Source organism: Herpailurus yagouaroundi, unplaced genomic scaffold (assembly GCF_014898765.1).
Source record: "Herpailurus yagouaroundi ecotype Mexico unplaced genomic scaffold, PumYag 77, whole genome shotgun sequence".
In the NCBI taxonomy this organism is placed as follows: domain Eukaryota; kingdom Metazoa; phylum Chordata; class Mammalia; order Carnivora; family Felidae; genus Herpailurus; species Herpailurus yagouaroundi.
In genome coordinates this window covers 101,069,633-101,094,875 of record NW_024412388.1, presented here as the reverse complement: position 1 = coordinate 101,094,875, position 25,243 = coordinate 101,069,633, and the positions used below count along the sequence as shown (strand labels likewise).

Here is a 25,243-nt window from a genome sequence, read left to right as displayed (position 1 = left end):
ATTGGAAGCTTTATTTTTATATATTTAGCCTCATTTATAGCATCATTTTCTTAGGGGGGAAAAAATATTCTGCATTCCCTACTGCAATGCCATGGGCATATCTCCCTCAGTCCAGCAGTAGAAACAGACCTGCCATGGTAGGACAATTGTGGGCCGGTAATGGTAGCCATCCACAGTTTCTTCAAGCTTTACATCTGCCTAAGAGAAGACAAAGTTGTCCCACACTGGGGAACAAGGAAAAGTCATCTAGAAGGGTGGAGTGGTGAATGTCAACTCTCCCTAGTCTTACTTTTTAAATTATTCTGTAAATCGAATATTCACAACATACTGCTTGTCTTTGAATTAATTCGGAACCTGTTTTGTGACCATGATTGAGAACTCAAAGGTTTGTTTTTTTTGTTTTTTGGTTTTTTTTTTGTCTTTGTTATATAATTAGTAAATGGTTTTATGTACCTTCATTATAATAAATTTGTTTTTGAATTTCATTATGATATCTAAATTGATCATTATCATAAACCAATGTCAGTATTTGGCTGTCAGTATTTTTCTTCCAGCAGAAATGAATGATGCAAATTTTTTGAATTAGTTTGTTGTGGGTTTCTTTTTTAACTACTTGAAGAGAAAAAAAAAACCCAACACAATGATAAAGTATATTTTGAACCAAACATGAGCTCAATCATTCATTCAACAAACATTTATTGAGTACCAACAATTGGGCTGAATCCTCTGGAGTATACTAAGATGAATAAATCATATTTCTGGTACTCATAGAACTTATGAATTACAGCAAATAAAAAAAGATAAATAAACAGCCCCTACTTAAGGTAAAATGAATAAGTACCATCAGAGACGACAGTTCTTTGGGCAACAAAGGAGAGGAAGAGGATATTCAGCTGAGACAAGAGAAGTTTCCTGGAGAAATTGGTGCATAAACTGATCCTTGTTGGAGAAGCAAGCCCCAAAAAGTGATGGGAGGGGGCCCCAAGGAGGAGGGAATGGAAAACCATTGATTTTAGAAATCAGAAGTGACATGGGTTAGCTGAGTGGTCTGGAAAGCAGACAGATGCTGGCTCAACAATGATTGCTGTGATTCAGATGAACTTTACATGCCTGAACCATATGAGACTTGTGTGAATGGACAGCGCGGATTTGAGGGATGCTAAGGGAGCTGGATCAATAAGCCTTGGGGATCATTTAGAAACAAGATGGAAACACAGATTTGGAAATCAGTAAAGGTAATTACTGAAATGACAGAATAGTGGTTCTTAAGCTTTTGAAGCAGAAGAGTTACCTGGGAGCTTATTTAATGCAGGTTTTAGGCTCTGCCCTATGGACACAGAAACTGAGTAAGATTCAGGTTTGGGTCTAGGAATCTGTATTTTTTTTTTAAGTCACATCCCAAATGATGTCGATGCATGTGGGGCACTGATCACACTTTGAGAGGCAGTGCTATGGACTTAGGGACTTCCGAGAGTGTACAAAGAACAAAAGGTGACTGAAAATGGCTATTTAAGGACCCAAGGAAGAGAATCTGCCCACGGGAGCTCCAACATTTGCCACAAGCTTCTGCATGTCCTGGCATCAAAGTCCTCACCTTCTTGGAGCTTCTGTTCTAAAGTGAAAGAATACATGCACAGGAATTAAAAGGTTTTAAATGGAGCCATGGAGAAAATAAAGCAGAAGAAGGCTAGAAAGTGATGAGGTTTGGGGAAGTGAAGGGAGCAAAAGAAAGTGGGAGGGATAGTATGGGAAGCACTTTTTTTTTTTAAGTTTATTTATTGATTTTTGAGAGTGGGGGAGGGGTAGAGAGAGAGAGAGAGGGAGAGACTCCCACGCAGGTTCCATGCTGCTAGCCCAGATCCCAAGGTGGGGCTCCATCCCAAAAACCATGAGATCATGACCTGAGCTGAAATCAAGAGTTAAGAGTGGGACAGCCAAACAACCGAGCCCTGACTTGCTTTCTGGAAAGGTCGCTCTTCCTGCTGTGAACTGTAAAAAGCGGGTGGGGCAGTGAGAGCCAGCGAGGAAGCTACTGAGGGGGTCCAGGTGGCGGTTGCGGCAGTTGGGACACAGATGGTGGCAGCGGAGATGGTAAGATGATGGGAAACCTGACATATGTTTCGAAGGTAGAATGACATAACTTGCTGATGAGATACGAGGGAAATTTCCAGATTTGGGGGTTTTGTTTGTTTGTTGGTAGAAGGAACAATTGAACATTTAAGAGATCAAGATGACAGTATGAAAACAAAGGGGGAGAGGGCTCCAGGGCTCATCGGTTTGGGTATTCCTAATGCCCTGAATCACGATGACACACAGTAAGATCCTAACAAGTATTTCTTGAATGAATTTTACTGAAGGACTCAACATTGCAGAATATCTAAGAAGGTGAGGACTAGAGAAAGCCATTAGATGGTATAATTAATGGTATAATCTTCTTCCTTTTCGCCTTCCTTTCTCCCATTCTTTGATGCAGACTTTTAAAGACTTTGAATCGACGAGCTAAGATGCTCCTTTGAAAAAAGATTCTAATTTAAATATCCTGGTAATCAAGAAGGGAATAAAGGAATTCTGACCAATGTCATACCTTAACAGATGAGGGTGGATGTTATCTTTCCAACTTGCGATGTAAAGTGTTTTTCCAAAGAGCCTGCAGCTGCTTTCTGACTGATACGTTGGTGGACTGCCTTCTTACGAACGCGTTTCTAGGTGGACTTGAGCCTTGTGTTCCCTCCCATCTGCGCCCCCTTTGAACTATTTTGGTCAGAAAATATGGTTATGAAAGGCTTGCGCCATTCCAACCAACAGCATCCATTATCACTTGATGGATGGAATCCTAAAGAAGTAGTTCAATATGTGTAACATTTAATCTTTTTCAAAGTGGCCCATGAAATTAGTTGTAAGCATCTCATAAAACAGGGCCATATTCCAAGTTTGTGTTGCTATTAGATTATCTTTAAATAAAATATCATAAAGACATTTTATCTTGACATAACAAACTGCCTTCCGCCCATATTTTAATACAATTTCCTGAATTTCAGTACATGCCATAACTAATAGAGTAATAACTTCTAAGCGGTCAATCTGCCTATTTTATGCAGACTTGCGATAGCATGGCTAATACCACGCCTCAGTAGTGCCCCACCTGTTTTTAATGACCTTGAGCCAACTAGCTACGATCCTCCTTTGGAAAGAAGTTCTAATTCAAATAGCCTGTTCATCAAGAAGGGCATATTTACATTGAATTTAGAAAGTTCTTACCAACCTTCAAGTCGGCAGTTCTTGACTGCAGACACAGTGCCTTGGGGGAGTTCGGAAATGCATAGACACTTCTGGTTGTCACGGTGACTGGGAGATGCTATTGGCCCCAGTCACCTCAGATCTGTCAAAGGCAGTTTGAAACCGGGCAGTTTCAGGTGTACAGGTATATTTTTGTGTGTCATTCCCTCTTCCTGCAATGTTCTGCCCTATCCCTGTGTCACTTGTGTGTGTGTATTACGCAACCATTATCACTACCTAGTTCCAGAATATTTTCATCACCCCAAGAGGAACCCCTGTGCCCATTAAGGAAACTCCCCATTTCTATCACCAACCCCACCCCCTGGAAACCATTAAACTTTCTGTCTTGATAGATCTGCCTATGATAAATATGTCATATGGGTGGAATCATGTGATCTGTTGCCTTTGTGTCCGGCTTCATTCATTTGGCACGATGTTTTCAAGGTTCATCCCTGTTTTAGGATATGTCAGCCCATCATTTCATTTTATGGGTAAATAATATTCCACCGTATGGATACACAATATTCCGTTTACCCAGTCATCTGTGGATGGACACTTGTGTTGTTTCTACCTTTCGGCTCTTGCAAATAGTGCTAGTACGAATATTTGTTCACAAGTTTTTGTTTGCACTGGTTGTCAGTTTGGGGGGTTATATACCCAGGGGTGGAATTGCTGAACCGTATGGTAATTTTATGTTTATCAGTCAATTGGGCATCTTTTAAGAAATCCACTCTGAAGTTTTTGGGAGACTGTTTTTCCCCACCCACCCAAGTCAACCTACCCTCCCTGTATTACCACTGCTTACAATGTACACATCTCTTCTGGCACCTGAACTTGAGTTTAATAATCTTCTGTTTCCTGGGGCGCCTGGGTGGCTCAGTCGGTTAAGCGTCCGACTTCAGCCAGGTCACAATCTCGCGGTCCGGGAGTTCGAGCCCCGCGTCGGGCTCTGGGCTGATGGCTCGGAGCCTGGAGCCTGTTTCCGATTCTGTGTCTCCCTCTCTCTCTCCCCTCCCCCGTTCATGCTCTGTCTCTCTCTGTCCCCCAAAAAATAAATAAACGTTGAAAAAAAAAATTAAAAAAAAAAATAATCTTCTGTTTCCTGCTTCCTGTTGGTAGATTATAAACTTCTTCAGGGCAGAACCCAGGCCTTAGTTTTCTTTGTATTGCTTACTGCAACTCCATTTATCTTTAGTGAATTGTAAGCTCTCAATCTCTGCTGAGAAAATGACTGTTCTGGGTGCAGAGAAAACAGCTTCAAAGGGGCTGACTTTTCATTTGGAGAACCGAGAACTTCAGATGCGACAACATGGTACTTGCTGTTTTTAACTGTATAGGTGCTTGGGCTGTGCTGGCACACCCAGGTTGCTATTATATTTATTTAGGCAAAGAAAGAGAGGGCGTATGCGTGTATATGTGTGGGCAAGAGGAATTTTTTGGGGTTTTTTTTTTGATGCTGCAGCTTTTTGACAGTTAACCTACATTTGCAAAATCTGTCTACCAGCCAAGTGACCTCAACCGATATAGGAGGAACTTCTCAGAACTTCATCTTTGAACGAGCCTGAGTTGCGGGTCTCCTCTCCTGCTATGCCGATATCTGAAAATGCTGCATTTTATAAGCCATAGGTCTGTCTAGAGCTATAGCATTTTTGGCAATCTTGCAAAATCACAAGGTTTTAATTAAATTGCTTTCAAAGTAGCTTTACTTAATGGGTCATAGGACAAAATGTTGAATTAACACAAAGAATTTCTTAATGGAGTGAAAACAAATGGGGGGGGGGGGGAGCGGCTTCTCATGTGAGCTTCCTGTAATTGGAACCACCAATCAGAGGTGGTGCATGAGGGCTCCCTAATGGAATGCCTTTTGTCTCTGAATCAGCATACCACGTTAAATGCTGGAAAAGAGTTGACTTTCCAAGTGCAAAAGCACGGAGGGTCAGACAGAGAAGTATAAGGCATGGCTTCTCCTTACTAAGAACTTATAACCTAGCCAGAGAGGTGAGAAATAGACATGTAAAAGATAATTATCGGGGCGTCTGGGTGGCTCATTCGGTTGCACGTCCGACTTTGGCTCAGGTCATGATCTCACGGTCTGTGAGTTCGAGCCCCGCGTCGGGCTCTGTGCTGACAGCTCAGAGCCTGGAGCCTGCTTCGGATTCTGTGTCTCCCTCTGTCTCTCTGACCCTCCCCCGTTCGTGCTCTGTCTCTCTCTGTTTCAAAAATAAACATTAAAAAAAAATTTTTTTTTAAGATAATTATCAATGTAGGTCACATGTGAGAGCTAAAGGAGTAGTATAAACACTTGGCAGTATTAAGTGAGGCAGGGGGCTAAGAAAAGATGCTACTTGAGCAGTCCATGAAGTGTGAAGAAGTACTTAAGATAGGCAGAGAGGCTGTGTGTTCCAAGTGAAGAACATGGTGAATGTCAAGAGGGTGCCATGGTCAAGGACCATTGAGCAAATTAGTCTAAATGGAGCAGGATATTCAGGTAAGGGACTAAGGGGGTACAGGAATGGCACGGGCAAATTGGGAATCAGATTGAAAAGAGCACTGAAAACAAAAATCAGTTTAGACTTTATCCTGGAGGGATTGAGAAGCAGTTGGGGCTTCTGAGCAGGAGGGTGACACTTTGACAGTTATATTTACAGAAAAGTAATCTAACAAGATTTTATAGACTAGCTTAAAGGGAGAAAATAATGGGAAAGAAACAAGTCAAGAGACTGTTGAAATAGTCCAGCCCAGACTGAGAAGCTGGACTAGAGCAGGGGCCATGGGGATACAAAGAAGGGTGAGAGAAGGAGGTGGGTTCATACATAAAAGAGGGTTTTCGTTAGTTTTAGACAGACATCAAAAAGTATTCATTTTATGTTGAATTTATCCATCCGTGCTTCATAGCTTCCACACACTGCTCTGTTGGAAACGAGCACCTCCTTAGCTGATGAAGGAGATCAGAATATGACACCCCAAAATATGCCACTTTGGCTTAAGGATTATTTTGAGTGCAAGGCAATTAAAAACCAGCAGACACAGGAGGAATTCTCTGCCCTCCCCCTTACTGCCTGAAAGGAAGGCATAAATTTTTCTTTGTAAAGGTAGCACAAATTTCCATTTGTAAAGGTGTCTCCCTTTCTAGCACCAGGAAGAGGAGAATACTTTTAATCACTGGAGATGACACTTATCACTGGAGACAGCACTAACTTCAGTCTGCATAACAAACGTTTTTGAACAAACATCTACCATGAATTTCCTGGTTACCTTCCCACAAGTTACTGTCCCTAGAAGCCCAAACCACCCTCCTTCTTTCCTCTGTCTAGTCACTTCTCCACTATCATTCTTTGTTAAAGTGATATATAAACCCCTGGGTCTAAACCCCTTTTTGGATTTTCACTTCTTTTCCAGTATAAAATCCAATATAAAGACTAAATAAACCGTTCTCCTGCTTATCTTTTGTCAGTTTAATCTGCAAGATCTGGGAGCTGAACCTAAGACAGTAGAAGAAACTTTCCCTCCCCTACGCTGACCATTCAACAATGCTCTCAAGCAACTGACCAATAATCACAATCATGTGACCTCTTTTATTTATACTCTGATGCCAAATCTCATCCTAAGTGCTGCCTGACTATCTGAATACATTTCTCTAGTAAATTCACTGGAGTGTGAGCTCCAAGTGGGCAGGGATTTCTGTTCTGTTCACTGCTCTATTTCAAGAGCCTAGCATAGGGCCTGGTACATAGCATGTACAGTGAATGTTATAAGTATTTCACTCTTTCTCCTCTTTCCAAAGACCTTGAACCCTTTCACTGCAGTCCACCCTCAGCTACTTAGTTGACTGAGAAAATAAAATGAGTCTGAGAAGACTATCCACACTCTCCCGCAGCAAAAGCAACCACCCCCTTGCAAACTTACCCATATTTGCTCCTTTCCACTTATCACAAAGAACAATTTCTCCCAGCTCCTATCCAAGGCTGACTCTTCTGATTGTACGTGGCATCCTAGCCCCTGCTGCATACTCAAGACTTTGCTCTTGCAGTTGGCTCTTCTCTCTCCTGCATCACCAGTTTTTCCTCTCAACTGGATACTTCCCATCAGCATTCAACTGGTTTAGGAGAAAGCTCTGAGGCAGAAAAGCAAAGAGATGCTTTGGCATGTGCTTGGGTGCTGGCAGCCTGCATAGCACCGTCCAATAAAGCTGTCTTTAGGTGGCCTGCAGGCACCCAAAGCATCTGCTGAAGGAGCTGACTACAGTTTTTCTAACGCATAATTTTGTATCTGAGAATTAGTAGGTGTTCAATAAATATTCACTGAAGGATGGATAAGATCTCCCATCGTAAATTATCCTTCTTTTTGGCTATAATCCTGCCAACTACCACCCCATTCCTCTTCCTATTATTTATTTTAAAAATTTTTTATGTTTATTTTTGAGAGACAGAGAGACAGAGCATGAGTGGGGGGGGGCAGAAAGAGAGGGAGACACAGAATCAAAAGCAGGCCCCAGTCTCTGAGCTGTCAGCACAGAGCCCAACATGGGGCTTGGACTCATGAATTGGGAGAGCATGACCTGAACTGAAGTCGGAGGCTTAACCAACTGAGCCACCCAGGTGCCCCATTCATTCCTCTTCTTTCCTGACAAAATTCACAAGAGTATTGTTTATATATTTGCTGTCTCCACTTCTGACCCCTTTGTGTCTCTTGATCTCACTCCAATTGTACATTCGTTTCTACCACTCTACCGCAATTTTGAGATCACCAATGACCTACACTTTGCCAAATTCAGTTCTTAGACCTCATCCTACTTGACCCGTCAAGCAATCGTTTAACCCAGGGAATCATGTCTCCTTCCCTTTTCATCATCAGCCCTTCCTTCTCAGTCACATTTGCTGGTTCTGCTGGTTCTTACCCAGCATTTAATGTTGGAATATTCCCATTTCTGCCTTCAGACATCTCTTTTCTATCAGACTCACTCCCCTACTTTATAGCTTCTTTACATTTTGATGACTAAAATTCATATCCACGCCCTAAATTCAAGACTCATGTACCACCTCTTAGATTTCAATAGACATTTCTCTTTCTCTCTCTTTTTTTCCTCTAAATTTCAGGTGCACAGAAATGAATTAATCATAACCTTTGGCTGATGACACACTAATTTTTTTTTTTTTGTCAATGCTTGGCCTTCTTTTAAAAATCTTTTATTAATTATTTTAAATAATATAACAAATATGTATGAACCCATAGCCCAATACAGAAAATAGAATGTTGACGATAATGGAAACCATACTCTATGGTCTTCCTCCGTCCTATCCCTGTATCCCTACCCCCACCCCCCACAGTTAAACCCCTCTCACCAGCTCCATCACCATGAGTGTCCCATACCCCATCAGCTGTCTCCTGGACTCACACAATAGTCTTCTAACGGATCTCCCCACTTCTTCTTTTGCATCCCACCCCCACCCCCAGCCAATCTATTCTTTTCATTGCATCTGGAGTGATTCTTCAAGATCATCTCACATAAACCCTTGCTTCATAACTTGCAATGGCTTCCCATCTCATGCAGGATAAAATCCAAAGTCCTTACAATGGAGTATCAGAACTCATATGACCTGACTCTGGGTGCTTATCTGCTACCATCCTCCTCACTGTTCCTTTGGCCTAAAGTCTTGGAAGTTGCTATTCCAACTGCCCAAAATATCTTTCCCAAAATATCTTGTCACTCTCTTATTTTATTCAGGCTGCTACTCACCAGGGACTCCTCAGCTTTCATTAGGAACAGCATCCTTGTCTACTTCCTGAGTCATTTTCCAACTCCCTTATTCTGTTCATGACAACCCCCCCCCCCTTAACTTCTTATATGTGTATTTGTTTATCGTCCGTCTTTTCTCCATAGAATAAATGCTCCATGGAGGCAGGGCCTGGTATTGTTCACCACTCTAATCCCACCACCTAGAGTAATATCTGACACTTGTTATAGGTTGGGGTGCCTGGGAAGCAGATTCTGAGATAGGGTTTGGTGTGCATGACTTCTATAAGGGAGTACTCTTGAGATTAGTGGCTATAAAAGGGAAGAGAAAGAAACAGAACTGGACAGAGGGAGCAGTTGGGTGATGATACCACCTTAATGAAGGCCTTAGACAAACCCATCAAGCTGGGATTGCCTTTCAGAGTGGTACCAAATTGGGGTGACAAGCCTGGGCCTTGATAAGCCCATGTAGATCAGTCATTCCTGGGGTTCCCCGAGGAAGGGGGCATGACTTTGGAGGAGGGGCTCTCTTCAGCTCGGCAATTGTGTAGTGGGCTGACAGCTGAGTGCTGCCTGCAGCACTCCCAGGAGCTGGGGAAATCATTCCTTCATTTCTGAAGGGAGATCTGGGTGGCGTATCACAATACCCACTATAGCACTCAATAAGGTAGTTCAACAAATAAACTTAATGGGATCCAAGAACAGAACAGATGGCATGAGGATCCATGACGTGTGAAAGAGGAGAGAAAGGAAAACAGGTCAGTGAATCCTCATGCCCAAAGTCCTCCATTTGCCTACTATGGGGAAGGCCCTGTGGTGGTGCTCTACAGGATATAATGTTCAAAACAATGTCACCCTTGCTTTTGAGAAAGAGAATGAAACACAAGCACAAACATCTATGGTACCAAGCAGTGTATTTTAACTTCCATGTGTAGCCCAAACCAGTGCTCATAGTGGGAAAAGAGGAGGAGGATAACAGGTGTAAAGATCATCACCAGTGTAACCTTACAGATGAAGGAACTAAGCTCAGAAAGGTAAAGGGACTTCCTCAAGGTCATGCAGCAGATCAGTGTCAGAAGTAAAACCTGATGATAAATACACAGCCCCCCTTCCCCTTAAATTATTGCCTAAATATTTGGCCAGAGCTCCTTATGTGATGTCTGCTTCCCCATTCTTTAATTACTAGCAATGGGGGTCACTGGCCAACCCAGTTGCTGGGTCAAGTAAGAGCTCTCACCTAACTGTTACCACTGCAAAGAAGAATGACATCACTTGAGTCAGCTCAGAGTCTTATTTTCCTGTAGCTCATGAATTTGTTGTTGGGGTAACAGGATGATTTAGAAGGCTCTAGCAGAGGTGTGATGGGAAAAAGAAAATATTCTAAGGTTGTGATTTCAGAGAGGGACAGATGGTCACTTGAAACCTTGGCTTCAGCTTGAGGTTCCAACTTGGCTTTGTGTTTTCCCTCAAGTTAACCAATCTCCATTTGCCTAAGCTAACCAACCTGAATAGCAACCTCCTGATATGCTTCTAGAACAGCCTTCCCTTCCCCTCCTTATGTCATGAGGAAGACCAAAAAAAACCCCTTTTGTTGAGTGTTTTCTATGTACCACGCTCTGGGTGGCCTTTTACATACTTAAGTTTACTTACATAGATGATCAATACAGTCTCTGACCATAAGGAACTAAACATCATTTACATTAAAATAAGACAAATACATAACAAAAAGGTAACTACCCCAAGTGTTGTATAAAACTAAAAATCAAGACATTAAGAGCAATGAGAATTTAGAGAAAGCAGAAGTCACTGCTAAGGGATGGGGTCTTGAAAGTCTTAAAAAAATTTATTTATTTATTTTGAGAGAAGCAGAGAGAGAGAGAACAAGGGGGTAGGGGCAGATAGAGAGGATGAGAGAACTCCAAGCAGGCTCCCCGCTATCAGTGCACAGCCCAGCATGGAGCTCAAACTCACGAATTGTGAGATCATGACCTGAGCCAAGATCAAGTGTTGGTCACTTAACTGACTGAGCCACTCAGACACCCCTGTCATGAAAGTCTTTAGGAGGAAGGATGGATTTGATATGGGCCTTGAAGAATGGGCAACATTTGGGCAGGGAAAGAAAAAAGGAGACCACCTACTCAGGTGCATGAACAGATCCTAAAATGGGAATGAATCTCAACTGTGCCCATGAGACAGTGAAAAGCCATTCCTGAGGATGGGGTGGGATGACCCCCCACTCCCCACGCCAATAACCGAGAGGTAACTGCTTCAGTGTCAAACAAACTTGAACTCAAACCCCACTCGTGTCACACAATAGCTAAATTAATAAGCCTGAGTCTCATTATCCTCATTTCTAAAATTGGAATAAAATACTTCATTCCTAAGTTGTCAGTTGAGGATTCAATGAAATGATAATGTGCCCAAAGTACCCAGCCCTTCATGCTGGCCATAGTGAGACCAGAAAAATGGTTAGACATCATCTAGTATGTGCAGATCAATTGAGCTCTCATGGTTAGAGCCTCCGGTGGTTTGCAAAGCACTCTCACAAACATGAACTCATCAGAGTGAACCTCCCAATAGCACTGCTGGGAAAACTGGAGTTTAGAGAAGCCTTGACTTTCTCCAGTTCCTATCTTTAGGGGCAGACAGACCTGTGCTCAGAAGCTAACTCTGCTACCTCGGCTAGCTAAGGCACCTTGGGACACTTGGGCTCTCTGAGCTTCAGCTTCTTTGCATTCTGTGGTCAACTTTTCACATCCATATCTACATCCTTTCCTAAATATTTGATTTGATTCTTTACATTTTGAATAGATCATACATTATAAGCTTCAAAAATTAAACAGTACAAAAGCTACAAGATGAAAAGTCTCCCTCTCACCCCTGTCCATTATCCACCCTTTGAACCACACCCAGTAAGTAACCTGTGCATTCTCCAGTAATTTGCTGTGTATCCTTTTCTGAGTCTTTACGCACATAGAAGTCAATCTAAATGCATATAAATATGTTTCTGCAACTTGCTTTATTTTTTAACAACACATCTCAGATATGTTTTCGTATCAGAACGTACCAGCTCCTTATTCGTTTTTACAGTTGCATGGTATTCGATTATATGAATGTCCCATAATTCAACTAGTTTCCTATTGACGGGCATTTAGGTTGTTGCCATAGCCCTTTGTTATTACAAACAATACTGCTGAGAATAGCCTGTACCTAGGCCATTTTGCGAGTGAGTACATTCATAAGCTAAACTCCTAGAAGTACAATTACAGGGTCAAATAGTTTGTGCATTTGGCATTTCCATAGCTATTGCCAAGCTGCCCTCTATCAGGTTATACTTCTGCTTGCAATGTCAACATATGAGGGTGCCTGTTTACCCAAACCTTGCCAACTCTTGTTGTCCTTGTTGCCAATCTGACAAGTGAAAATAGCATCTCAGTGTAGTTTCAATTTGAATTTATCTTATTAAAAAAATGAGTTTAGGGGCGCCTGGGTGGCGCAGTCGGTTAAGCGTCCGACTTCAGCCAGGTCACGATCTCGCGGTCCGGGAGTTCGAGCCCCGCGTCGGGCTCTGGGCTGATGGCTCAGAGCCTGGAGCCTGTTTCTGATTCTGTGTCTCCCTCTCTCTCTGCCCCTCCCCCGTTCATGCTCTGTCTCTCTCTGTCCCAAAAATAAATAAACGTTGAAAAAAAAATGAGTTTAAGGGTGTATTCATAATTTTTAAAAGCTATTTGTATTCTATTTACTTTAAATTGTATGTTCATATCCTTTGCCCCCTTTTCCATTGGGTTGTTGACCTTCTCTATTTGTAATAAGGAAATTTCTAGAAGAAAAATTTTATGTCAGAAATACAAGCCCTTCATTTGTAGTATGAGTGGCAAATAACTTTCTCAATTTGCCATTGGCCTTTTGATCTTGCTTACAGCATCAGTTGTGTGTGTGTGTGTGTGTGTGTGTGTGTGTGTGTAAGAAACCATCCCCAAACATATTGGCCTAACATAACATTTATTTGCTCATGATGCAATGTTGTGGCCTCCACTGAGACCACTGTTCTCTGTTCCACGAGGTGTCAGCTGGGCTCACTTAGGCTTTAAAGTCACTCGGTGGTTGATGGCCTCAATTACAAGTCTGCTGTTTGACTGACTGTCAGTAGAGATGATGGAGATCACTAGCCATCCAGTAGGCTAACCTACTCTTCTTCTCATGGTGGCCACAGGTTTCAAAAACAGCAAGAGAGCAAGCACCAATGCCCACATGTTTTTCAGTGTCTGCTTGTGTCACATTTGTTATTGTCCCAATGGCCAAAGCAAGTAACATGGCTAAGGTTGGAGTCAGGGTAGGAAAGGAATAGCCGAGGGTGTGAATAAAGGGGAGACATTTGTGGCTATTTTTTGCCTACCACACTTACAGGAATTATTTGTTTTTGGGTTTGGGTTCCTTATCATGAGGTTACTATTTGTTAGTTTGTCTTTCCATGCAGTTTTTAATTTTTATATAACACAATATCATGGGTTCCGAATTTTGAGTCATAGGTAGAAAGCTCTTCCCCAGTTGAAGGTTATAAAGGTCATTCCTATTTTATTTTTTTATGGCTTCATTGCTTACATTTGAGCTTTGATTCATTGGGAATTTATCCTGTGTTCACTCCACATTTATATTCTTGACGAACAAACAGTCCTCCTCTGTTTGGGAAGGTTGTTGCACCAGTCAGGATAGGCAAAGTTATACCCAATTACAAAAAAATCCTAATGGTAGTGGCTTTTAACAAGAAAAATCTACTTCATGCTACATGCCCATCAAGGTTTGGCATAAGCTCTGCCCTGCATCAACTTTACTCTGGTGCCCAGACTGATGAACCATCCTCCATCTAGATCGTTGCCAGTCATGCACAGGAGAGAGGCCATGACCAAGCACAGACTGCCTTTCAGCTTCCTCTCAGAAGTGACATATGTCCCCTCCACCCTCATTTCATTGGCAAAGCAAGCCGCACAACCCATCTTGATGCCAATGGGATTCTCCCCCGAGGAGGGACACCAAATATTTGGGAACATTTCAGTCTTTCATAATTGTCCCTCCTGCCAATGTGCAGATTTGCAAAGAAATGCACGTGGAGCCTGAGGCAGGCTGGGAACTCCATCTCGCCAGCTAGCTCAGGAACATGACTGCTAGCCTGTGGTTCTACCTGCCAGGGGCAAATGAGACCCACCCCAACATTTCTCCCCCAGATGTTATATCCTGCTCAGACTAGGGGGCACCCATATAATCCAGAGCAGCAAAGGACAGAACGGGAGGAATAGGGGGCCTCACCTATGGGACTGTTGAATTATGTCTCCCTCAAAAGACATATTGGAGTACTAACCCTCACCCCCAGTGCCTCAGAATGTTACTTTATTCAGAGATAGTGTCTGTACAGAGACACGCAAGTTAAAATGAAGTCATGAGGATGAGTCCTGATCCAATGTGACTGGTACCCTTACAAAAAGGGGATATTTGGACATGGACACGTGCCAAGGGAAGATGAGGTGAACACACAAGGAAAAGACAGCCATCCACCAGCCAAGGAGGGAAGCCTGGAACAGACCCTTCCTTCAGAGCTCACAAAAGGAACCGAGTCTGCCAACACCTTGGTGTCAGACTTCCAGCCTCCAGACCTGTAAGACGATAAGTGTCTGCTGCACAAGGCACCCAGGTCTTGGTTATGGCAGCCCTAGCAAACGAATACAGGGAACGTCTCCAACGGCTTGATGGGGGCGTCCTGGATGCTCTTTGGAAAGGGCTTCTGGTGCCACGCCAGAATAGCAGGAAAGAAATCTGTGATCAACTAGCAAGGTCTTCCATGAGTGTGACGTGGGGAGCAGCATTGAATTTGGAGTCAGCTGGCCAGGAAGGGCTCCTGCACACTGTGACTTTGCGATGAAAACATGGGCTTTGCTGAAACGATGAGGGAGGGAGAACGGAGAATAGCATGGCATCCGCGAGGATATTGGTCCCTGGCCTGCTCGAAAGCCATCCGCCCGTTAACTAATAAGACAGCACTAGCAACTAGCAAGAGAAAGTCAAAGTCTCAGACAAAATGATAGCCCCTTAATATTTTACCAGACATCAGCATCCCCTTCAATGACTCTTTTTGAAGTTTGTTATATTAAGACCACAATGTCTGCTCTTCTCAGCCCGGCTGAGTATTATGAAATCTCTCCCCCTCCAGCAGAAGTGATTCCAAAACCCTGCTAGCCGCGACGTATTTCTCAGAGCAGGTGTCAGAGTGTGCGAGGGTATGAGAGGAAGCCTGAAATATGCATGAAGAGGTCCAGAGGCGTGGGGATAGTGGTTGCTTTTGGCAGCGGAGGGCCCCTCTTTGTTTCCTCCCTGAAGGCAGATTCACCAACAATAAACTGTTGTATTTTTTTTAAAATTTTTTAACGTTTTTATTTATTTTTTTTGAGACAGAGAGAGATGGAGCATGAACGGGGGAGGGTCAGAGAGAGAGAGAGGGAGGCACAGAATCTGAAACAGGCTCCAGGCTCTGAGCTGTCAGCACAGAGCCCGACGCGGGGCTTGAACTCACGAACCGCGAGATCATGACCTGAGTCGAAGTCGGACGCTTAACCGACTGAGCCACCCAGACGCCCCAACAAACTGTTGTATTTTGAACCTGAGGCATTAGTGTGCATGCATGTGCGTGTGTATGCGTAACATGTCTTAGTACACTGGGTGCTCCCTGGAACACCATCCCAATTTGGAAGGAAGACAGCACTCTTGCCATTGATGGCAGGGTTGACTCAGCAGGCCCCAGCAGTGGTAACATGGTGAGATGGCATCTGAAGTGACTTCAGAGGCAGTGATCTCCAGAAAGAAACATGATGCAGAATAAGACAAAAGAGGAGGGGCGCCTGAGTGGCTCAGTTGGTTAAGTGTCAGACTTTGGCTCAGGTCATGATCTCACGGTTCGTGAGTTCGAGCCCCGAGTTGGGCTCCGTGCTGACAGCACAGAACCTGCTTGGGATTCTCTCTCTCCCCCCCTCTCTCTCTGCCCCTCCCCCAGCTGTGCCTTCTCTCTCTCTCAAATACATAAACTTAATAATTTTTAAAAATACGTAGAAAAGACAAAAGAAGAGTGTATCTATTGCTTATGTAACAAACCACCCCCAAAACTGTGGCTTAAAACAACCAGCATTTTATTTGTTCATGATTATGTGGGTCAGTAATTTGGGCTGGGCTCAGCTGGGTGATTCTTCTATTCACCCAAGGTCATTCACGTGGCTGCAGCCAGCTGGCGGGTCACCTGAGGGCCAGCTGACCTAAGGGATCTCAGCTGGCTTGGCTCTTCTCTGTTACACAGGCTTTATCACAAGGTGGCAGAGGAGTCCTCGGCAGCCCAAGTTCATTAGCATTTTTCAGGCCTCTGCTTACATCACCCCTGCTAATGTCCCAGTGGCCACACCCAGAGCCAATGTGGGAGGGGATTGCACAAAGGCTTAGATACAAGAAGCCATGATCCCTTGGGGGACTTTCAGCATGAGAATCTTCCACAGTTCGCTTTTCTGAGAATTTTGTAAAAGTCGCTGAGATTCTCAAAGGTAAAACTTGCAGACCACTGGACCTCCTGCCTTAGAAGGTAGTGAAATCTTTGTTACTTTCATTACTATGATCCCATCTATACACACAGGCAAGTAAGCCTGGGGAAACTCAAATTGTGGGTCTTGGATAAATCCGTTAATCTCTGAGACTCAGTTTCCCATCTGTAAAACTCACCCCATAGGCATCATCAGGGAAATACAAACCAAAGCCACACTGAGATACCACCTCACACAGGTCAGAATGGCTAAAATGAACAAATCAGGAGACTATAGATGCTGGAGAGGATGTGGAGAAACAGGAACCCTCTTGCACTGCTGGTGGGAAGGCAAACTGGTGCAGCCACTCTGGAATCAGTGTGGAGGTTCCTCAAAACATTAAAAATAGAAATATCCTATGACCCAGCAATAGCACTGGTAAGAATTTATCCAAAGGATACAGGAGTGCTGACGCATAGGGGCACTTGTACCCCAATGTTTATAGCAGCACTTTCAACAATAGCCAAATTCTGGAAAGAGCCTAAATGTCCATCAACTGATGAATGGATAAAGAAGATGTGGTTTATATATACAATGGAATACTACTTGGCAACGAGAAAGGATGAAATCCTGTCATTTGCAGCAACGTGGATGGAACTGGAGGGTATTATGCTGAGTGAAGTAAGTCAGTCAGAGAAGGACAGATATCATATGTTTTCACTCATATGCGGAACTTGAGAAACTGAACAGAAGACCATGGGGGAAGGAAAGGGGAAAAAATAGTTACAAACAGAGAGGGAGGGAGATAAACCACAAGAGACTATTAAATACAGAGAATAAACTAAGGGTGGGTGGAGGCTGGGGGAGAGGAGAAAGTGGGTGATGGGCACTGAGGAAGGCACCTGTTGGGATGAGCACTGGGTGTTGTATGTAAGCCAATTTGACAATGAATTATATTAATAAATAAATAAATAAACAAGTCAGTCAGTCCTAGGGATATAACGTAAAAAACAAAAACAAAAAAACTCACCCCATAGGGTTATGGTAAGGATCGCACCAGCTCAGGGACTTTTGGGAAGTGCAAAGCCCTCAATGGGTGTTCTTCTATCAGCCAGGAGATGCCATGAGGGAAATTTTAAGCTGGTACACAGGAAAATGTGCAGATACTCAATGAGAAAAGAGAGTTCTGGGAGACGGAGCTGTGTAGAGAATTTTTTTAAAAAATTCATGAGATGACCTTTCGGTTCGAGGGACGTTAAGTTCGACTTGGTCTCTCTGTCTCTCTCCCCAAGAGTGACAAGGAGAAAACAGATTTTGTCTTTGTTTCACACATCTGTTTTTCTCTTGTGCTAATTCTAAATTGTTCCTCTATCTCAAACGCAACGTGTTCCCTCCTGCTCCGAACAGCGCTGATCCAGCTTGCAAGACATCTCCTCCAGAAAGTGTTTGTGGCTCACGCCCCAAGTCGATCCCTGCTCAGCCATCCATCAGATGGTACCACGTCCTTTTTATGTGTCTGGCACAGTGCTAGGACCTGGTGACACAAAGATGAATGAGGCACAGTTTTTATCCTCTCGCTGCTCACAGACTGGTGATGAGATAGATGCATAAACAGGAAATAGCACTATCATTGTGTGCTGTGAAAGAAAAATGTGTTTTTTTTTCAACGAGCACGTAATGATCCCTTCCCCTATGCGTGCCTTCTGCTGGCGTGAAATACAAAATGAATTAAGATGCCTTTCCTGGTTTTGAGGGGTGTCTAGAGCAGGAGTCAGACAAGTCAACGGTCACAATCCAAGAACACAGAAGCAAGCATGAGGTTCACACGGGAGCCCAGAGTACAGCACCTGCCGGATTGAAGCATTCGGGGAATGTTTCCCATAGGATGTATATCAAACAAGAAGAAGCAGGGGTTGGATTCCAGGCAGACAGAGCAGCGTGTACAAAGGCAGGGTGGCTTGGGGGAGTGTGGCATTTTGGAGAAACCCAAGCTGCTCAGCGTGCCTGGTACACAGAGTGGGGGGGGGGGATGTGAGAGCAAAGCAGCAAAGTCTGGAGGGGTGGCAGAGGCCAGACCACAGGCCCTGGGGAACCGTTGATCATTTCAACCCAGGAAGTGGTCTGGTTGGATTTGCATCTTAGAAAGATCGTTGTAGCCGAGGTGGGTAGGTCAGCACATATACGGGCAGTCGGGGGGCAGGACAGGGACACAAGAGACTGTTTAAAATTCCCTTCAAATGGGAAATTATGAGGAACCGAATCTGGGTAATACTACTGAGGGACAGAGAGAAGGGGGTGGATTTGGGAGCCAGAAAGAAATGTCACGGGCTGAATTGTGTCCTCCCGTAAAAAAATTCATATGTGAAGTTCTGGTACCTCAGAATGTGACTGTGTTTAGAGAGAAGGCTTTTGTTGTTGTTGTTGTTGTTGTTGTTGTTGTTTGAGAGAGAGTGCGATCACACGTGTACAAACAGGGGAGGGGTGGAGGGAGAGAGAGAGAGAATCTTAAGCAGGCTCCATGCTCAGCACGGGGCCTGACACGGGGCTCGCTCTCTGGAACTGTGAGATCATGACCTGAGCCAGAATCAAGAGTTGGACACTCAACCAACTGAGGCACCCAGGTGCCCCGAGAAGGTCTTTAAAGATACGATTAAGTTAAAGGTCATTAGGAGGAGCTCTACTCCTGTATGACTGTTGTGCTTATGAGACAGGGACACAGAGACACATAGGAAGAAGACCATGTGAAGGCACAGGGAGAAGGCAGCCATCCACAAACCAAGGAGAGAAGCCTCAGAAGAAACCAGTCGTGCTGATACAGTGTCTTAGACTTCCAGCATCCAGAATCATGTGAGAATAAATTTCTGTTAAGCCACCCCACCTACTGTACTTCGCTGTGGCAACCTGAGCAAACAAATACAAGGAGGAAGAATCAGGAGATCTGGGGGTTATGTGGCGGGAGGGGCTGAAGGAAGAGAGTAGAGGGTGACTTTCAGGTTTCTCACTTGGCCGTCTGGCATGTGATGCTGCCCCTCTCCAAGAGGTAGAACTCAGGAGGAGCAGTGGGGTTGGAGAGAGAAGATGGTGCGTTCCAGGTCGGACATGTCCACGGTGTCTGTAGAACAGTGAGTAGAGATGGCCCACCAAGCAGCTGGAGGTGTGGGGCTGGAGCTCACACAGGAGGTGTGGGGATACAGGTAATGAAATGTTCAGACAGAGGGGCCGTTGAAGCAGAGGACAGCGGAGGTCACGCAGGCAACACGTGTGCTGGGAGAAGAGAAGGCAGAGGCCACTTATGGGAGAAGGGAACAGAGATGGCCTGGGCACGGGACAGAGTGAGAGGCATTTCTCAGAGAAGAAAATGTCAAGAGAGGCTCTCAAATCCTGGAGAGCTCAATGTCTCTGAGTCCCTGTCTCTCTCTGTCTCTCTCTTTCTCTCCCACACACGCACACACACAAGTTCATGTTGTTCTACCATTTTGTGATATCGGTCGGTCGCTTTGCAAAGATTTTTCCATTGTTTTCCACGTGTTGCTCTTCAGGCTTCAGAGTCAGAACCAGAGCAATGTCTGTCTACTTCTTCAGAGGCCACAGAATGCTCTTAGCTCTGGACCCCTGCCTGCTGGGGCCTGCCCTGGCCTCTAGCCAGCCCCCCAACAGAAGCCGTCCATTGGTCACTAAATGTCACCCTCCGGGAGGTTGGCCCGGTTTTTCCTCCAGGGCCGTCTTAGCCCATCCTGCAGTGATTACCTCACTGAAGGACACAGACTCAGTGGCCATGCTCCAGGGTGTTTGAGGTGAGACTGCTCTTTTTTTTTTTTTTTTCCAATGTTTATTTATTTTTGGGACAGAGAGAGACAGAGCATGAACGGGGGAGGGGCAGAGAGAGAGGGAGACACAGAATCAGAAACAGGCTCTAGGCTCCAGGCTCCGAGCCATCAGCCCAGAGCCCGACGTGGGGCTCGAACTCACGGACCGCGAGATCGTGACCTGGCTGAAGTCGGACGCTTAACCGACTGCGCCACCCAGGCGCCCCAAGAGACTGCTCTTTTTAAGGCTTTTTGAGGAGTTGGGCAGAAGCCTTGTGCCTCTGGGGTGGGGCCAGATGTACGGGAGCTATGGAAACCACCGCACCCACTTAGCCCAGCCTCCCAGACCTGGGTAGAACCATTTCATTGGTTTACTTACTCTGGGAAGGCACCTGGACCCCCTCCCATGGACTCCTCCCTCCAGTCCAAGGAGAGATGCCTTGAAGAAAGGTCATTTGTCCCGGGTTGTGTGATTAATTAAGAACCCAGGATGTGGGGGTACCTGGCTGGCTCAGTCAGAAGAGCATGAGACTCTTGATCTTGGGATCGTGAGTTCAAGCCCCACCTTGGGTATAGAGATCACTAAAAATAAATAAATAAACATTTAAAAAAAAAACCCAAACTCAGGACTTGGCTCTGGGTGACTTTAAAGTTCTCTCCGCTGTTAAGTGACACTCTCTCTTGTCTTTCCGCCACCATCTGGTTCTCCCTTCCTTCCCGGGCATACTCCATGCTGGTGAAATCCTGGGGTGCTTTACCCTGAAGTAAACATAGTCGGCCAAGCAGTAGCTGGTGAACCAGTCAGCCAGTCAGTGGATGTTTACTCTCCAGGGCACTCCTCCAGGGTGTGGAGGGGATGGATGGCACAATACGAAGAGAGCACGAGAAAGAGCTTTCTGCCTTAAGAACTTGCCGTCTCCTTGGAAATCGGAGTGCTGGGCACAATGTCAGAGATCGGTGCTTCTCACCCACTCGGCAATAAACTTCGGTGCAATGCCAGGCAGGGTCCTTTGTGAGGCCGACAGGGCAGGCCCTCTCACCCTTTCACCGAGAGGGAGCCTGAAGGGGTCAGCCTGCCCAGCTGGGCTGTCTCAGGGGCCCAAGGCGAGCTCAGTCCTCAGTGACAAGCTCAGCGCCCTCGTCCTTCCGACCTCAGCCTTTCTGAGATCCCTCGGCATGAATCTCCCTCGAGAGACCCCACTGGTGGTGACGGGCCTCTGTCTGAGCACGGCCTGCCCCCAGCGATAAGGACTCCAGCCTCCCAGCGTCCTGAGAGAGCCCAGTCACTTTGAGCTGTTCCAGTCCCTTTCTTCTTTGAAGATTAAATCTCCATGCCCCGTGCTCCCTTCCAGCATCAGGAGGAAAAGACATGTGCTGAGCACAAGCCCTGAAGCGGGGGGGGCCTGGGAAGCTTTCCCCTGTCGCCCGCTCACCGGGTCAAGGCCTGGAAAGCAACCCTGCGTGCATGGCCTCCCCGCCTGGCTGGGTGCGGGCAGCCTGTGTGCCTGCAGGGACTTCTGCCCAGCAGCGCTGTTTCCTCATACCTGAGCCGCCCGGGCTGCACGCACCACTCCCGGCCTGAGCACACTATTTAAGGCCGGCGCGCTAGAGCCTGCTGTGAGTCACCGCACGGGAGGGCGGCGGCAGCTCCACGCACCCGGCTCCCTAAACGCGCGGGAAGGGGCGCTCACCCGGCCATGGCCTCCCTGGGGCAGACCATCTTCTGGAGGTAGTGTGCTCTTCTCCTTCCTTCCTGGTGAAGGGGACAGGGGTGAGGTGTCTGGGGAGTGCTGACGACAACTGGGCTGTCCCACGGGACTCCACCTATACCCTTATCTGCTCCAGCACTGGGCTGGCGGGAGCCTAACTGGACTTGACTTAACATCACGCCCCAGCCACTCAGGGCACCCATTCGGGGTGAGGCTGGTTTTCTGCCATGGAGGGCCGGGCCCCCCGCCAGGGCAGCTCTGGATCAAGGCTTGTATGCATCGGGCCGAGAGCTCCACGGAGACATCAAGGCTCTTGTGGGGCACCGAGCAGGGCTGTGTGGGGCTGCTTGCTGGGATGGCAGGGAGTCAGTGACTGATGCTGGATGGGACGTGAAGGTGCTATATACGCTATCCGGTCCCCAGGATGAGGCAGGCGAGCGTGCTGTGACCCTTCTCTGTGGGTGTGACTTCCCAGTACTGCTGAGTAAACCACACCAACACCCCTCCTCCACTCCCAGCTGCAGGATGGGGTCCCTAGTTGTCATGGAGGTTCCCAGGAGACGAGACCCGAGATGCTGCTGCTGAGAAAGCAGGCCTTTGCTAAGGCCTGGGTCTGACCATCCTGGGGACTGGGGCAGAGTAGGGAAGGAGAAAAGAAAGAAAGAAAGAAAGAAAGAAAGAAAGAAAGAAAGAAAGAAAGAAAGAAAGAAGAAAGAAAAGGGGAGGGGCACCTGGGTGGGTCAGTCAGTTAAGCCTCCCACTTGAGCTCAGGTCATGAAGTCAGTTAAGCATCCCACTTCAGCTCAAGTCATGATCTCATGGTTCATGGGTTTGAGTCCGGCGTAGGGCTCTGTGTTGACAGCTCAGAGCCTGGAGCCTGCTTCGGATTCTGTGTCTCCCTCTTTCTCTGCCCCTTCTGCACTTGCACTCTGTCTCTGTCTTGCTCTCCCACTCAAAAATAAATAAACATTAAAAATTTTTTTTAATTGAAAGAAAGAGTAGGGAGGCATGAGAGGGAAGTAGAAAATGCAGTAGGCACGTAGAGCTGACAGGATGGAAGGCCCAGAGCTGAGAGGGGGAGCAGGGTTCACGAGGAAAAAAGAAAGCCCACCCCTCACATTTCCTCCTCTCACTTAGCTACCTCTAGTTGCCTCTTTTTCCCGCAGAACGTCACTTCCCTTTCTGGAAAGAAAGAGCTGGAAAGTGAAGGATGGGTTTTCCTGAAAGGGTTGATGATTCTATGTCCATCATAACTCATGATGGTGTTTAGGAAGATGGGAAGACTGGTACACGAGGACTCTAGGGGTCGTTGGAGAGACCAATCCTCTGATTTCTAGGTGTTTTTTTTTTAGAGAGAGGAAAAGGAGGGAGGGAGAGAGGAAAGGAAAGCTCAAATTAACAAGGAAGTTTGTGAAGAGGCTGAGAGAATGTTACTTCCCAGCGGCAGCCTAGAAAATTCTTTCCCTTAGGGGTGTCTGGGTGGCTCAGTTGGTTGAGCGGTTGAGCATCCAACTTCGGCTCAGGTCATGATCTCACTGCTCATGAGTTCAAGCCCCGCGTTGGGGTCTGTGCTGACAGCTTGGAGCTTGGAGCCTGGAGCCTGCTTCAGAGTCTGTGTCTCCTCCTCTCTCTGCCTCTCCCTTGCTCGCACTCTGTGTCTCTGTCTCTGTCTCTGTCTCGCTCAACAATAAATAAACGTTGTAAAAAATTTAGGAAAGAAAAAAAGAAAATTCTTTCCTTTTAAAAAAAATGATAGCTCCCTCACTTGGGTCCTTCTGGAATAGCCAGTCCTGCAGTGGGGGGGTTGGGGGGTGGGCTCTGTGTGGTCAACAAGGCTGTCAGACAGCACTCACCTCCCCATGCCTTACTCCCAGGGGAAGGAGCAGGTAGTGGAGAGCTTCCCTTCAGGCTTTTCTGCCCTGCAAGAATGTCCCAGGAAGCACCTACATCAGAGGAACTGGTGTTTTGCCAGCACCTTCTATCTCCACGCCCTGGGCTAGGTGCCTTGCAGAAGTCCTTTAATCCTCATCTGAGCCTGTGAGAGTTCATTATCACCTCAGAGAAGTTCAGCCATGTGCTCAAGGCGACACAGTGTGCAGGAGGCAGGGCAGCATTTAAATCCACTCTACCTAACTCTGAACCCCAAGCTGTCTCCTCTGGGCCGTGCTTGCCCCCACTCCACCCTCCCCTCAGACTCGCCTCGCCTTGCCTGTCCCAGCTCTCCCTCCTCCACCCCCATTCCTCCGTTCTGGTTCCATAGATGTGAAACACTCCTCTAGCAACAAGTGGGTCTGTTGTTCCAAGGATGGATGTGTGGGCTTTCTAATAATACATTACAACCAGCCTGACTGGTTTTGCTGGAGGATTAGCAGGAGGTGGGTGTTCAAAATGCATGTTCCCCCACCCTTTAGAGACCCAAGGGAATCAACAGAGGCTCCTCTTGTTGGCCCCAGCATGCCTCATTAGCTATTCATGCTCTGCAATTGCAAAGGCCATGACAAGTCACAAGAGCAGATCTTTTGTGTCAGGAGGCCACCAGGAAGAGGACCAGTGGGCAGGCTCAGTGGGAAGCAGGGGCTGGAGAACTCATCCCACCCTTGGCCCTAATGAACCCTCTTTCTTTGCCATAATTTTCTTAATTCATAACAATTCCTTTTATTGAGGTGATCATGACCGTCGGTGATGTGGGCGAGCGTAAGAGAGGGCCTGCCAACCTCCGCAGACCCGGTGGATTTCTCTCTTAAATAATTACCAGGGAGCTTAATACCTTCAAATCTCACGCTCAAAAATGGATGCCACTCAGGGATGGAATACCAATATGCAGTTTCTGCTGAACCTGACCTTGGTCTATTTCAGTGCTGTGTGATCAGAATTTTCCTCCCCTCCTCCCATTGTAGCTGACAGTGGGCACAGCATTTGCCCATGGAGCATTTGTGCAGTACCTGCTAGGAGTTCAAGGGTAGAAAGGTCATGGCCCCTGCTCAAAGGGGTTATGTTATGGTCAATAACATTAACTCAATACCTTCTGTGTGCATCAGACTAGGCACTGGGTCAAAGGCGGCTAAGACATTGATGAGATTGTAGCCTAATGGAGAAGAAAGACTCCCAAACAGATAATTCCAGTATGCTGTTCATGAGCCATGAGACAATAAGGCAGTGTGCAACAGC

The 25,243-nt window shown here is 46.0% G+C and overlaps 1 protein-coding gene across 2 annotated transcripts in view; it reads left to right on the top strand.

Moving 5' to 3' along the window:
• The first annotated feature begins 21,970 nt into the window (after window positions 1-21,970).
• Window positions 21,971-25,243, top strand: part of VTCN1 (V-set domain containing T cell activation inhibitor 1) — a 63,883-nt gene continuing 60,610 nt past the window's right edge. The window contains exon 1 of one of the 2 annotated variants that reach the window (XM_040471438.1): window positions 21,971-22,095. In XM_040471438.1, the coding sequence (XP_040327372.1) occupies window positions 22,064-22,095 (32 nt within the window). In that variant the 5' untranslated portion in view covers window positions 21,971-22,063. The remainder of the gene's footprint in view (window positions 22,096-25,243) is intronic. The other variant, XM_040471437.1, reaches the window with a different exon arrangement.